The sequence below is a fragment of the Lytechinus pictus genome, chromosome 3, assembly GCF_037042905.1.
Source record: "Lytechinus pictus isolate F3 Inbred chromosome 3, Lp3.0, whole genome shotgun sequence".
Taxonomy (NCBI): Eukaryota; Metazoa; Echinodermata; class Echinoidea; order Temnopleuroida; family Toxopneustidae; genus Lytechinus; species Lytechinus pictus.
In genome coordinates, this window is record NC_087247.1 from 52,048,938 (window position 1) to 52,064,039 (window position 15,102).

The 15,102-nt window shown below is 37.0% G+C and overlaps 1 protein-coding gene across 1 annotated transcript; it reads left to right on the forward strand.

Annotated features, from left to right (window-relative positions):
* The first annotated feature begins 700 nt into the window (after positions 1–700).
* On the forward strand, positions 701–14,758 carry LOC129257044 (tubulin alpha chain, testis-specific). Its single transcript, XM_054895272.2, has 4 exons — positions 701–838; positions 9,143–9,365; positions 12,017–12,165; positions 13,071–14,758. The coding sequence occupies exons 1-4, from the start codon at positions 836–838 to the stop codon at positions 14,049–14,051; spliced, it is 1,356 nt and encodes a 451-aa protein (XP_054751247.1). The 5' UTR covers positions 701–835; the 3' UTR covers positions 14,052–14,758.
* Positions 14,759–15,102: the final 344 nt, after the last annotated feature.

Consider the following 15,102-nt stretch of genomic DNA (forward strand, 5'->3'; position numbering starts at 1 on the left):
TTTGCTCGCTCGCTCGCTTTGCAACACTTTATAAACTTTGCCCTGCTTTACGTCATGTCTCCGATTCGCCCCCTAAATTTTTGTTGGCTCAATTACGGCACTGGGCCCTATATTTCATTGTGTGTGTGTTTAGGAGAATTATTACTTATGGAAGACAGATAAACATTCGGAAAATTCCACGATAATTTGTAAAATTCTAGGAACTTTCAGAGTAAATTCCAAGAAGTTCCGTTTTGAAAAGTAGAAGCACTGCTATGGGGATAAGGCTGGCCGTTACGAGGCCGTAAATTAAAAACATGGATATACAGTAATACATCCTTTGTATTCTGTTTTTCACTCGGCGCGCGTTTCTCTCAAGTTAAAAAGGACACCTTTTGGGCGGTTGCCAAAAATAGGGGGCTCGCTCCCGGCCCCCCCCCCCCTTGGATCCGCGCCTAATGGCGCTTTTGTGACGCAATAAAAGGACAGTATAAAGTGAAAAAGTGCACTTAACTATGGAAAATGCGTGCTTAGCAACGCGTGTTCTAGTTAATCGCGCCAAGGCTTTGCGCAAATTAAAGCCGAATGCGCGCGCGACCGGCTGCATTCTAAACTGTAATTGGTTTACTTTCCCAGTGACGTATCTACTGAATCTTAAGTGATTGGTTGACGTCCTTTAATTATTCGGTTTCCTAGTAACAAGCTAAAGCGCGCTCAAAGTACTTTCGAAAATTTGATATCTCTTCATTCTGTTGTTGGCAAGCGTTGCGTCAAGTTTCTCGCCGACGTTACTCCGATCCCAGAATAACTCCAAAATACTTATCCAGACTTACCACCCACCGAAAAATCATCCAAAATGGTGAGTGAAACTAGACTAGATTTATCTAGAATTGACTTTAAAATGAAGAGCAGAGCCATGCAGAGGTTGAATCGAACTGATTCAAATTTCAAGAGAAATTTGTGTGGCCCGGCGTGGCGTGTGGACTGTGTCTATGACTATGACTATGGTGTGTGGGGTCAAGGCCTGTGGCTGTGTGTGCGGAGTGAATCTGAAAAGTGAAATGGGATGAATGTGCCAGTGGCAGTGGAACAAGACGTAGATCTATTCTAGGGCCTAGTAGTATGGTAAGACCACCACATATCGACCACCTCTTTTGAAATCGACCACCTTGCGCGCGTTAAAATTATTGCGTATTACCAGGCCCCCGAAGCTCCGCCATTTTGTCGGAGACATTTGGGCAAATCCTAAGCCCCCATTTGCATATACATGAATAATTCATCAGTTCGCTGCTCCACACATCCCAATAGACTCTTTATATGACGAAGCAGAAAGTGGAGATCAGCGTCACGCATGCGCATTGAGCGAGGTCAACTTTCCGTTAATTATTCATGAATTTAATATATTCATCACGTGATTAATCTACTTCTTACCACTATTGACCAATCAGCGTTCTTCACTACAATGAGTCATCATGCATGCATCGTTTTTCAATCCGTGCATAAAATGCAGTTTACATGCAACGTACACTAGCACCGCAGCCTGATACTTTTCTTAATCTTGTTTAACCTTGAGAAGGGGGGGGGGGGGTTGAATCGGCCTATTTTTATCTTCTCTTTAACATCGATGTAAATGAAAGGGGAAGATATTTACGAAATAGTTTATTTCACAATAACAATACGCCAATATAAATAATAATAATGTATTTCAGTTTGAACGTTTCACTTACTGGTTTTGTAATTAGGTTCTTTCATTTTTTTTTTAAAATACGACCTTTCGACCTCTGCTGTTCTCATCAGAATCACTAGAGGCATGTTTCACATCGCAGTGTAATCGTTAGTAATGATATAGTAAAAACAAATTCTGAATCCAAAATTTCTTTAGAAAATAGGATTGGATTTAATTAGAACCTATTAATTTTCTGTAATCAATAGTGTGTTTTTTACACTAAGCCTTTCCAATTATTGATAATGATCATTTAATTCTTTTTTTTTTACGGGGGGGGGGTAATCTAATTTCTTTGTGTTCACTCTTTTTAAGAGCACGAGATAAGTGACATGTCATTACCAAACCTCATTAATTTCAGGCAGGGCGGATCTAGGATTTTTTCCAAAGGGGGGGGGCACATTTTCCCAAGGAAAAATTTGACAAGCAAAAAAAAAAGGGGGGTCTTCATTTTCAAAAGGGGGACACACTTCTGTTTTAACGGAATTTTACATTACAATTTTTAATTGAGCCTGTCAAAGGGGGGGGGGGGCGCACTGGTCGGCTTTGCCCCCCCCCCCCCCACACACTCTGATTGGCCTAATCTTTGTCTTTAAAAGTCATCTCTATTCATCTTATTCCTCTTCCCCACTCTTTATAAAAAAATGTTTCTCCCTCATTTATCCCCGCCTCCTCTCAAAATAAATAAAGAATAAAATGGCCCTTTATGGTTTCTCCCTGTGGGTAAATTGTAAATTGGCTCTGTCCACTCTCTTGTGCACCCTATGCCCCTTCACATTATTATTATAACACATTATCTATTCTTTTAATCTCTCTTCAGCTCTCTCTTTGCCATATCGCATTCTCATTATTCAATCACACACACAACTCTTTCTCTTATATTTTCCACCTCTCATCTCTTCTCGCAATTCATAAAAAAAAGAAAATACACTGGGTGATTCCAACTTTGGCGTTGGTAGCACAATTTAGTTCTTCCTTCCTCCAAAACCTAATGTGAGTTTACAAAAATAATCCAAATCGCATTAATAGCTCAACATCAAGTGAGATGAATCTATGAATCAATTTGATTGTAATTTTGGTGCTGTGATGATGATGTAAAACTTGTAAGACGCCACACCAAAAGTTCAACAGCAACCTTGAAATCACCCATGTATCTTTCTCATCAAAAAAAATATATTTTTAGAAATTCTCTATCACATCTACATAACAGCCATGGATCAAAAATTATTTAAGGGGGGGGTCTTTTGCCCTCCCCCTTAAAGGTCCTGGTTCTCAAAAGGATTGTTTTCTATTTTATTTTCAAATTTATTCATTCTTTATTTGTTATATCTTTATATATTATTTGTTATGTTGTATGTTTTTTTAATGTGGGTGATTTTTACAGAGAAAAGCTGCAACTACCACCCCTCCAACCTTGATCCATGGCTGCAAAATGTAGGTCTCATTACTCTTAACTTTATGCTGCTTGTTCACTATTGCTCGTCCATTAATTCTACTGGTACTTCCAGTCTCTCCTCAAATGACTTGATTCACCTAAACTCTCAGCTAAAAAGAATCATAGAAGACTTGTTAATTCAGTGACAATGACAAAATTATTATTTCAATTCATTTTATTCCAAATACATAAATCAGGTAACAATTGTTTTCCTCTTGAGTTTAAAGATCAAATTTTGATCAGAGCTCGTTCCCATCTGCTTAAGATGAAATGGTGTGAAAGAGACTACTGTCCTCACAAACACAGATGCAATGTCACATGCCCCCCCCCGAATTCATTGATCATTATTTTTGTTAAAAATTCTTCATTGCCATAATTGTTACACATTTTCATGTTCATATTATATTGCTGATTTTTTCTTTATCATTCCTGTTATGTCATTGTAATAAATTTATTATTCTAAGTATTATTATTATAAATATTATGATTATCTACATCCATAATTGTAAAAACTACTGCTGCAATCAGCAAGTATAATTACCCCTAAAATAACCCTATCCCTCTTAGATTGTTTATGGGTTTTGTTTGGTCAGTAGTGTGGGGGGCGGTTACAACACTCTATTGTAAATACATGCAGTAATTCAGTTTAATATAGGATGTTTGGCATATTGTCAATGCATTATTCCCTAATTCTTCCTCCAGAAAATTATTATTGGAATTAAAAAGCAAACCCTTAATTTTGTCTTGTATTTCTTGAGTCTCTAAAACAAAGGATGTGAAGCAGAGTCATGTTCCATGTCTGTTGAAAAAAAAACACAAAAAAACGACAGAAATGTTAGCAATTCAATCAAGCCATCATACAAAAAAAAAATATATATACCGGTATATAAAAGTTTAATGAAACCACAAGCCGAATGAGTCACCTGGTGTGGATTGAAGAATTCATGAGTGGGTAGGAAGCAAATAAATTGATTACATATGATTTTCCACTTGCTTAGCCTAGTATATTCTGATTTTCTTATTTAATTTTGACAAGCTAGATCTACTGGTAGGTGATATTAATTGTCCCCTGAAAATATGACATGTGAAAATTAAAATAGAGCCTGTCAATACGACTCCAGCCTAGTCTCTGAGCTGATTTTATTTTCATTTAGTCAATACAACTTAGATCTTGGTCTCCTGTGTGAGCCCCCCCCCCCCCAAAAAAAAAGGACACCTCACAAAACCATAATTTAAGATAAAAATATGTCATGAACACATAATAATTATATACCACTAGAAGAAGTATATTCTCCCAAATAATTTGATACCATATTCATGTTTAGATAGTCAGTATGTATTCTTTGCAGAGATGTAGATTTTGATTTGCACCGAAATAAGGCATGGCTAAAATTACTAAAATATTATCTTGTAAATTATTGAACATGGGTATTGAAATTTGAAATGGATTTTAATATAACCCTTTTAGGATAATGAAATCATTGACATCTGGACTCATTCTTGGATACAGTCATTTGGTCTGTAAATACATGAAGTCATTCAGTTTGATAATGATTATTGTTTTGTTTTTTACCTTTTTGAATCAGGAGGGTCCTGCAGCTTAATTTGGTCTTGTAATCCTGAGTCTCTAAAAGAGGATGTGAAGCAGCATCATGTTCTGTCTGTTGAATAGAACAATACACACAGACAGAAATGTCAGCAATACAAGCTGTTGTAAAAAAAAAAAAAAAACACATAACACTTGGACTATAGCGTATATATCTAGATCTAATCATAGACTCTGACGTACATAGATCTGGAACTAAATGTAAGTAGATCTAGATCTGCATCAAAAGTAGATTTAAATTTCATTTTTGTTAAACCTACCATTCTGCGAAATTTCAATGTTATTGAATCATACAAGTGTTAGATCTAAACTAAAGCTGTCTTGACCCAGGGTTTTTAAAATGGTTTCATGACATTTGCTCCGACGACAAATGCTCCGATGGAAAATCTACACGTTAGGCCTAACAAAAGCTAACCTCCAATAAATAAATCCTTAACTTAGACCCTGACTCAGTGACTGAAATAATACTAGGCCTAGGGCTAGGCCTATATAGATTATACAGGAGGTTGCTTTGTTGTAGGACTATAAGTCTAGGTATAGACCTAAGCTAGAGAACAGATAGGATAAGAGGTAGAAAAGTTTTCTTTTAGCTTAAGTTTAGCCAAGAACTGTAGGCCTAGGCCTATTATTAACTTTCAAGTTTAGAAAAACAAAAGAAAACATGAAAGAACTAGAAATAAATTTGGACTTTTTCTTTGCCTTGGCTTTGGAAAATGAAACATCTTTATAGTTATACAAAAAAGTAAAAATGATTCAAGGACTAGGCTCCGGTCCTAACTCCTATTGATATGTGAATTCAAAGAAGGGAACGGGTTAATGGAGTGAATGTCTTTCTATAAAGTCAATATGGATGCGCGATAGATCCCAGACAACGTCTAGCCTATAAATTTAGATCTTTCCTAACCCAGGGCCAGGGGGCCAGAGCCCCGCGGGTTAGTTCTTTCCATTCCTGCCGAGATCTCGGTAGGCGTCGAAATTTCAGAGAAACTCTCGCCCGAAAGTCTGGCGTAATAATTAATACGAGGTCTCAAATGGTAGCAGATGGAGATTTACATGTAATCTAGCCTACATTTTTAGCTCACGACGATGGAAATAGTTTTGAGTTTTCGCAAGTGGTTTGCTTCCTAATTGTTCACTTTTTATAAACACAAATTAATTCATGTTGTTCCCAGACTTCTCAAGATCCCATGTAACATAAGATCTTTTGATTTATTTTTGTAAATGAATTAAAATTCAGCGTTAATCTGACAGTACTCACCGAAAATCTTTCAAGGAAATAATGTTCTTCTGAGCGAGTGACGTCATCTTTCAGCCCTTAATTAAGCGGAAGTGACGATGGGGTCAAATTATGACGTACGAATTTCAATAGAAAAATACATTATTCATAAGGTAAGGTCCAATCAAATCACAGTATCTTGCGAGTACGCAAAGAAAAAATAAATGATTCATTAGCAATATGCAAATGGGGGCTTAGGATTCGGTTCAAATGTCTCCCAGGGGGTGCGGCCGAAAGTGGTAAAAAATACGCTTATCACCATGGAGCTTCTATGGAGTATCTGTACGTTATATGCAAATGTTATTTAAATGAGGCTTTTCCGCGGGTGCTACCTTTCCGTCTATACGTATTTATTTGTCTATGCGTATTACAAACGATACGCGCGGGAGAGTAGGCGCAGTGTCCATAGAAACGGTAAGAATCGATTTTACGAGAAAAAAAGAAGCAACAAAAAGTAAAAATTTAGTAGAATTAATCAAAATTGTATTGACCAAACCCTAAACCCGCTGAAAAACCAAGAAATCCGATAGGAAACGGCTTTAGAACAAATATCCGTCGTCGATCGTCGAATCATGCGTCGGAGCTCGCAGTGGAAGTAGTGAGGCGATCATTTAGCATGTTGACGTCATAGAACTGATTTGAAAGAGTAAAAATATTTCACCACCGCGACAAGAATCGGCCGTAAACTTAGTGTTCCGCGGGTGGTCGGTTTCAAAAGACGGGTGCAAATGAGCAAATGGAAAATCGTCGCATTCGTTGATCGTCGATATATACGCAGATTGAATCGGAGTCGCCGAGCGAAACACGAGAATCTGATCAGCTCAATTTTCTGCACAAATGAGACGAAAACTGGGTAAAATTGATGAATATTTTCGCAGATATGATGCTTAGAAGATTAGGTGGTCGATAAGGGGTAGGGGCCTAGTTCCAACCATACTAGGCCTAGCTAAATGTTAGACCTAGGCCTAACGCTAGATCTAACCTTGTCTAGATCTAACGTTAGCCTAAGACTGTCTAATTGTATTGTTAGGCGTAGGCTACTTGGGTTCTATCTAAAATTAAAAATCAAGAATGTCAATCATTATCGGCCTGGGACTGGGTCTCAGTCTGACTTTATTATATTTAAATTAAAGGCTAGATCTAACGTTAGAGTAGACCTTAGCCTAGGTCTAACTTTCGTTAGACCCTGGCCTGTACTGTAGACAGTGTAGTGTGAGTGACTGCAGGTGTAACTTTTAAGGCTGTTTGTAAGCCTGAGGTGAGGTGAGGTGAGAATAAAGAGCGACTTGAATGACTGATCTGTTAATCCTGAGACTGGGTTAATCTTACTAGATCTAGGGCCAGGCTTCGGCTTGGTCCTTGGAGTAAAAATGGCAGAGGTAAAATGGCAAAGGTACTAAAAAAATGGCAGAGGTAAAAATGGCACTTGGCAGAAGTAGGCCTAGGCCCCCTACTAAAAATGGCAGAGGTAAAAATGACAAAGATAAAAATGGCAAAGATAAAAAAGGCAGAGGTAAAAATGGCCAAGGTAAAAATGGCAATTCTTACATCTGCCATTACTACCTCTGCCATTTTTACCTTTGCCATTTTTACCTGGCACTGGTTCTTGGGGACTAAATTATTTGCACACAAAAGTGGTTGCTAACGTCAAGTCTTCAACCAACTCGACCCTGCAATCACAGCTAGGTAGGACAAAAAAAGAACGATGTTTGAAATTTGAGTTTACATAAAAAATTAAAATGATGAATTGCCAATTGGTAGGCCTGGGGGTATTTTACAAAGATTTGAAGTGTCTATGACTTAGACTAGAGTCGCACTTAAATGCCGACACGTACATGATACGCAACAAGCATTGTTATTTGATCAATATGCAGTAGTGCGCTTCCTCTTCGCATGATCTGACCAATGCCGTCATGCCTTTTATAACGCATGCAACTTGACATTTAAGTGCGACTCTAAGTCATACTTAAATCTTTGTGAAACGAAACACCCCTCTGTCCTGGTCTGGAGAAAAAAGTTATTTTGCTTAGGCCCTAGGCCTGGGTCTAGACCTCGATCCTAATTCAAGATAATATTAAATAGATCTATGCTTTGTGAATTTGAAGAGAAATAACCTTCAGAAAAACATGTGATATTTCATGAAAAATTCCAATTAGGCTAGGATCTAGTTCTAATGGCTGCCAAAAATAAATGAAATCAGATTTTCAGCATTTTCTGCTGTTTAGGGGTGAGGGGAGGGGTCACTGCTATTGAAAACGTGGAAAGGGTGTTTTTTTTTGCAGGTAGGCATGTGAATTCCAAAAATCAAGGTGCCAATTGCACAAGAAAGGGTCACCAGTTGTTCTTACGTCATGTATAGCTTTATGAACAGTTCACAGAGTTGCATTGACAAACTACTGTCACATTGCGTAAAATTAATCAAAAGTCATGGCTGTGGATGCCATGTTGACTGGTCTTGATAAGGCCCTCTTGACATGTCTCTTGATTTAATGATAAAATCATGATGAACTCAAAATAATGTCATTTTTCTGTGTAACATTGGACCCTTTTTTATAGACGTATTATTCTACATGCCAGCATAACTGGTGCAATTTATCTCTCTATATCTGAACTCTGGAAAATATTTCTGAACAGTGTTGCATATATACATTAAATAACTAAAAGTAAGACTTATTTTAGAACAAGGCTAAGTTCCTGACTGGATGGGATCAACTTAAATTTCTTCACTTTTTAATCTTTCATAATGACCCCCCCTTCTTCAAAAAAAGTGGCCAAACAAAGTTTGAAGGAGGTACAATACATGTAGGAATTAGCATGTAATCTGTCCTTCAATTGAAAGTCGTGAAATTAAATCACTACCTATTCCAATGCTTACAATACACACTTTTAGCTTTGAGTGAAGACATGCAAGAAGTTACATGGTCCTCAAAAAAAAATAATGGGGAAGGGTATTAATCACCTTCTACATTACTTTTTCTCAGTTCAAATTCTTAATTCAGTATTGGGACAGTCCTGATGGGGAGGAATTTTAATCACCTTTTTAGTACATACCGGTAACTTTTTCTCCCATTTCTTTATAAAGTGTGATTTCTTCATATTACTTATATTCCTTTTTTTAAACAGCGTGAATGTATCTCTATCCACGTCGGCCAAGCCGGAGTCCAAATTGGTAATGCCTGCTGGGAATTGTATTGCCTTGAGCATGGAATCCAGCCTGATGGTCAGATGCCCTCAGACAAGACCATCGGAGGTGGCGATGATTCCTTCAACACTTTCTTCAGTGAGACCGGAGCTGGCAAACATGTTCCACGTGCTGTCTTTGTTGACTTGGAGCCTACTGTTGTTGGTAATTAAAATTCTATTTCAGTCCAAAGAATTGAATTAATAATGTTAGCTTGTTATTAACATTAATAAATGTAACAACAGTGATTGACATACATTGTTTCAATTTAATTAAAAAATGTTAATCTCCATGTACTGGTATTTTTTTCGTTTTACATTCAAATCCTAATGTGAATTTTAATGCCGTAACATTCTGTACATACGTTATGCATTTTGTAAATATGTTTATTGTTATTCAGGGCCCCATGGAAGACCACTACTTATTGGTGAATGGGCTACCCTGTCAAAATATCAAAAATAAATAAATAAATAAATAAATAAATTTGCACGGTTTTAAGCTTTGAATTTTCTTCTCAAATTTGATTAGCAGCATGTTTCCATGTACTCTTGATTTGGCCTGGTTTTGGCCTTCTTAAAGCTGCTATAGTTACGCATGATGTTACGTCAGACTGGAAAATGTTCTGAGGTGTCAGTTACATAGTGATACATCATTTAGCACAAGAAGGGTCACTAGTCATGCATAAAGTTATTCATAACGTTTGGACAGCTATACTGATAAACACCCATCCCTAATGCTGCCACTTTGCCCTGAGTGACAGTACTACAGATTACTGTTGCTCACAATATGCAATGGTCCAATGACAATCAAAAACACTAACTGGATCTTGTGGTCACATCAGCTTTCCAGAAAAATGTGTATAGAACCTACTAGATGAAATCACAAGATTACAATTCAACTTTTTTAATCGTGACCAAAACTCATGAATATTCATAATCCCAAGTCCATGTCATGTGTACACACCATGGAGCTGCTGAAACGTGTGTATTGCAAACTATATGATTGAGTTTATGAAGTCTTTAGGGGCAGGAGCTGGTAAATTGTTCATAAAATAAAAAAGAGGCAATGCACATTATATTGTAAGTATATTGTGAAAATCTCGGGATGCGAGCACATATGTTTACATTTAGAACAATAGGTGTGCATTAAAGATAGAAATGCATACTGAAACAAAATTCCCTTCTGACTGCTATAATATTCAACTTTTTTAATTGGGTAAAAACATTTGAAAAGTTTGTGGGAAGATTTGTCAAAGCAATCAGAAAAATATTACCTACCATAAATATTTTTTTTAATTAGATGTAAATCACACTTAATATACAACAATCTGTACATAAATATCCATTCAAGAAATATCCTATAAAATATTTCCCAGTACCGGTAGTTACTGATTTTGTCAGAAATTACATGGCGGTATATACCGGGCAGTAAAAATACTGCTATTGGAACCATGACTCTGGATGTGAATAGTGTTAACATCTACTCTTAATGTAAACACATGTTAGCATCTACTCTGGATATGACCACATATGTTAACATCTACTTTGGATGTGAACACATATGTTAACATCTACTCTAGATATGAGCACAAACATTTACAATCAAGATGTGAACAAATATGTTAACATCTACTCTGGATGTGCTTGTTAACATGTTTTACATGGTGTAAATGTAAACACATTTAAAATTGTCTGTTAATCACAGATGTTGTTGTCTTGCTATCCTTATTATGAAACACAAATCTTGTTTACCGTACATACGTTTAAATCAAGACTGGATGTGAACAAATATGTTATCATCTACTCTGGATGTGAACACAAACGTTTACAATCATCAAGTCTGGATGTGAAAATATATTTTAACATCTGCTCTGGAAGTGAACACAAACATTTACATCTACTCCGGATGTGAACACATACGTTTACATCAACAAGTCTGGATGTGAACAAATATGTTAAAATCTACTCTGGATGTGCTTGTTAACATGTTTTACAATGTGTGAATGTCAACACATTTAAAATCGTCTGTTACCGTAATCACAGATGTACGGTTGTTGTCTTTCTATCCTTATGAAACACAAATTTTGTTTACATACGTCTAAATCAACAAGTCTTGGTGTGAAAAAATATGTTAACATCTACTCTGGATGTGAACACAAACATGTACATCTACTCTGGATATGAACACATACGTTTACATCATCAAGTCTGGATGTGAAAAATATGTTAACAACTACTCTGGATGTTAAGACAAACGTTTACAATCATCAAGTCTGGATGTGAACAAAAATGTTAACATCTACATGTAGTCTGGATGTGCTTGTTAACATGTTTTACAAGGTGTGAATGTAAACACATTAAAAATCGTTTGTTAATCAGAGATGTAGTTGTCTTGCTATCCTTATTATAAAGCACAAATCTTGTTTACATACGTTTTCATAAAGTCTGATGTGAACAAATATGTTAACATCTACTCTGGATGTGCTTGTTAACATGTTTTACAAGGTGTGAATGTAAACACATTTAAATCGTCTGTTAATCGGAGATGTAGTTGTCTTGCTATCCTTATTATGAAACAAATTTTGTTCACATACGTTTACATCATCAAGTCTGGATGTGAACAAATATGTTAACAGCTACTGTGCATGTTTACATTCAATATGTTAACATCTACACTGGTTGTGAACACATATGTTTGAATGTTTTACAAGGTGTGAATCTATATAAACATATTTAAAACCATCTGTTAATCAGAGATGTATTATCATAATTATGAAACACTTACAAATTTTGTAATTTGTAACTTATTTTTCATAGATGAGGTTCGTACTGGAACTTACAGACAGCTTTTCCATCCTGAGCAGCTCATCACTGGCAAAGAAGATGCAGCCAACAACTATGCCCGAGGTCACTACACCATCGGCAAGGAGATAGTTGACCTCGTCTTGGACAGGATCAGGAAACTGGTAAGTTTTTTTTTATACAACTGTCCTAATATTTTCATGAATACTGAACTCAGTCTCATCCTAAAGAAACTTACAAGAGGGTATTTTAGGTCACTTTTCATGTTGATGACAGATTTTAAAGATATTGAATAGGTTTTGAGACGATGGCCGTCCATGAAATATGGACACTCGAAATTCAGACTCACTGCCATACAGTATTTCCATGGGCAAAACCCGAAAGAGGGCAACATTGCAAATAATACTTAGCTCTCAAATAGAAAATGGTGTGTGAAATATGGCTTTTAGCTCTAAAATGCCTTGTATAGGTAATAATTGTTAATAAGTGAATGCGGATATTGCTATACATTTATTGATAATGCTTACCTGCCAACCCATACGTTTAAATCAATTTTGGGGCATTTGTTAGGATTTTTAATATTAAAAAGTGGGATAATGTAACAATATTGGAGGGGAAAAATCACTACAATGCTTTGAGCATTATATCTTGCATCTACATGTATTCGTAATGCACTGCAGTGCGTTAGGGACACTTTCGAGTGCAGCATGAAAATCGTATCTAGCACATTCTTCTCCATTGAGGTCTCGTGGTGAGCATGAAGTGGCCTCTCTGTAAAGTGCTGTGCTCCCCAGCTTTACAGTATACATTTAATTACCCATTGGCAATTTTTGCTTATTACATGGATTCAAGCCTGAAGAATTCTATCAGTGACCTTCTTAAAATCTTTGAACTTACAAATTCAAACTTGATTTTGTCAAATGTTTGCCGTATGTGCACAATTGCAGCAAAAAGGAAACAACAATGTATAGAAATTAAAAATACTTGGAAAAAAAATCTAAAATTTAATTCATAATTGTGATAATATGAATACCTAACAGGTGTTTTTACTCCTTTTTCTTCATTTCAGGCAGACCAATGTACCGGTCTTCAAGGATTCCTTATCTTCCATAGCTTTGGAGGTGGTACTGGTTCTGGTTTTGCCTCTCTCCTCATGGAGCGGTTGTCTGTTGACTATGGTAAGAAGTCCAAGCTTGAATTTGCTATCTACCCAGCACCCCAAGTCTCCACTGCTGTTGTTGAACCCTACAACTCCATCCTTACCACCCACACAACTCTGGAGCATTCTGACTGTGCCTTTATGGTCGATAATGAGGCTATCTATGACATCTGCAGACGCAATCTTGACATTGAGCGACCAACCTACACCAACCTCAACCGTCTGATTGGTCAGATTGTATCTTCGATCACTGCTTCTCTTCGATTTGATGGTGCCCTCAATGTTGATCTTACAGAGTTTCAGACCAACCTGGTGCCATATCCCCGCATTCACTTCCCCTTGGTTACCTATGCACCTGTCATTTCTGCAGAGAAGGCTTACCATGAGCAGCTGAGTGTGGCAGAAATCACCAATGCTTGCTTTGAGCCAGCCAACCAAATGGTCAAGTGTGACCCACGCCATGGCAAATACATGGCTTGTTGCATGCTTTACCGTGGAGATGTCGTCCCCAAGGATGTCAACGCTGCCATTGCAACGATCAAGACCAAGCGCACCATCCAGTTTGTCGACTGGTGTCCAACAGGCTTCAAAGTAGGTATCAACTACCAGCCACCCACAGTCGTTCCTGGTGGTGATCTTGCCAAGGTTCAGCGTGCCGTCTGCATGTTGAGCAACACCACTGCCATCGCAGAGGCTTGGGCTCGTCTTGATCACAAGTTTGATCTGATGTATGCCAAGCGAGCCTTCGTCCACTGGTATGTCGGTGAGGGTATGGAGGAAGGAGAATTCTCTGAGGCTCGTGAGGATCTGGCAGCTCTGGAAAAAGATTATGAAGAAGTAGGTGTTGACTCTGTAGAGGGAGAGGCAGAGGAGGAAGGAGAGGAATACTAGATGGCTCCAATCAACAACACACCTTGAACTTAATTTAGCTTGATAAAAAAAGACGAAGTATGTAGTACAATTGCATAAATGGACTGAATTTACTTGAAAAATGCTTTTTCAGTGGCAAGTTACGTAACTATTTTGGTAGGTTTTCTTGGAAAGTGAAAAATTTGAGGTTTTTCTCTTTATCTCATGATCTTTAATTTCACTCCTAATTAATTGATGGAAAAAATGAACAAAAATCTGGAACCTGATGATTTTAGAAATAATTAAAGGAGGATATTAACCTTTCTGAATCAATCTGAATAGTTTCTTTGTGCATTGTGTCTTTTTAATTGGTTAAAGAATATCAATTCATGAATTTCATAATACATGTGCCACCAACTTTCATTATCAAAAAGGCTTACTTTTCAACTTTCCTAGATAATATTTGTCCCAAGTGAGAAGTGAAATACTAAGAAATATAAAGCTGAATGTGAATTCTGAGTGCAGGGAAGATTAATGATAGATTGCTATAACATCATGATTAATACAGTAACTTCTCAATAAGGGTGCGACTTGTGTGCATGTATTATGAAATGTAAAAATTTGTTTTTTTAATATGTTTTTTTCTGTCTAATGCTGGCCTGAGAATGATTGAATGTTCTGTTGGGGCAATAGAACCCCTCAAATCAAAATATATAATTAAATGCTTGTAAGGAGATTATAGTGAAACGAAAGATATCAACAAGTCTTGCTGCCTTGTCTTTCCAATGACTGACCCATAACCAGCAATAATTGATATCCAATGAACTGACAATGGACATGGTAGACACAGTAGCCCGTATACTGAAGTCGGATTTAACTTTCGCCATGGTCCAACTATCTACTTAAATTATGGGAAACCCAATTTTTTTGTATTGAGTTTACATTTTACGTTTCCAATCCTCACATAGTTCTTTTTTTTTTCAAGTTTTAATGAAGAGAGCTATTTCAGTAATCATTCCCAGTCAGGAAAGATTTGCATGCAAAGTGAGCTGACAAATTGAACTGATGCTGTTAGAGATACCTGCCACAATTG

What these genes read in the sequence shown, in the direction of transcription:
- LOC129257044 (XM_054895272.2), top strand. An exon ending in CTTGGAGCCTACTGTTGTTG is followed by an intron (nt 9,366 to 12,016) that starts GTAATTAAAATT and finishes TATTTTTCATAG; the next exon opens with ATGAGGTTCGTACTGGAACT. An exon ending in TGGACAGGATCAGGAAACTG is followed by an intron (nt 12,166 to 13,070) that starts GTAAGTTTTTTT and finishes TCTTCATTTCAG; the next exon opens with GCAGACCAATGTACCGGTCT.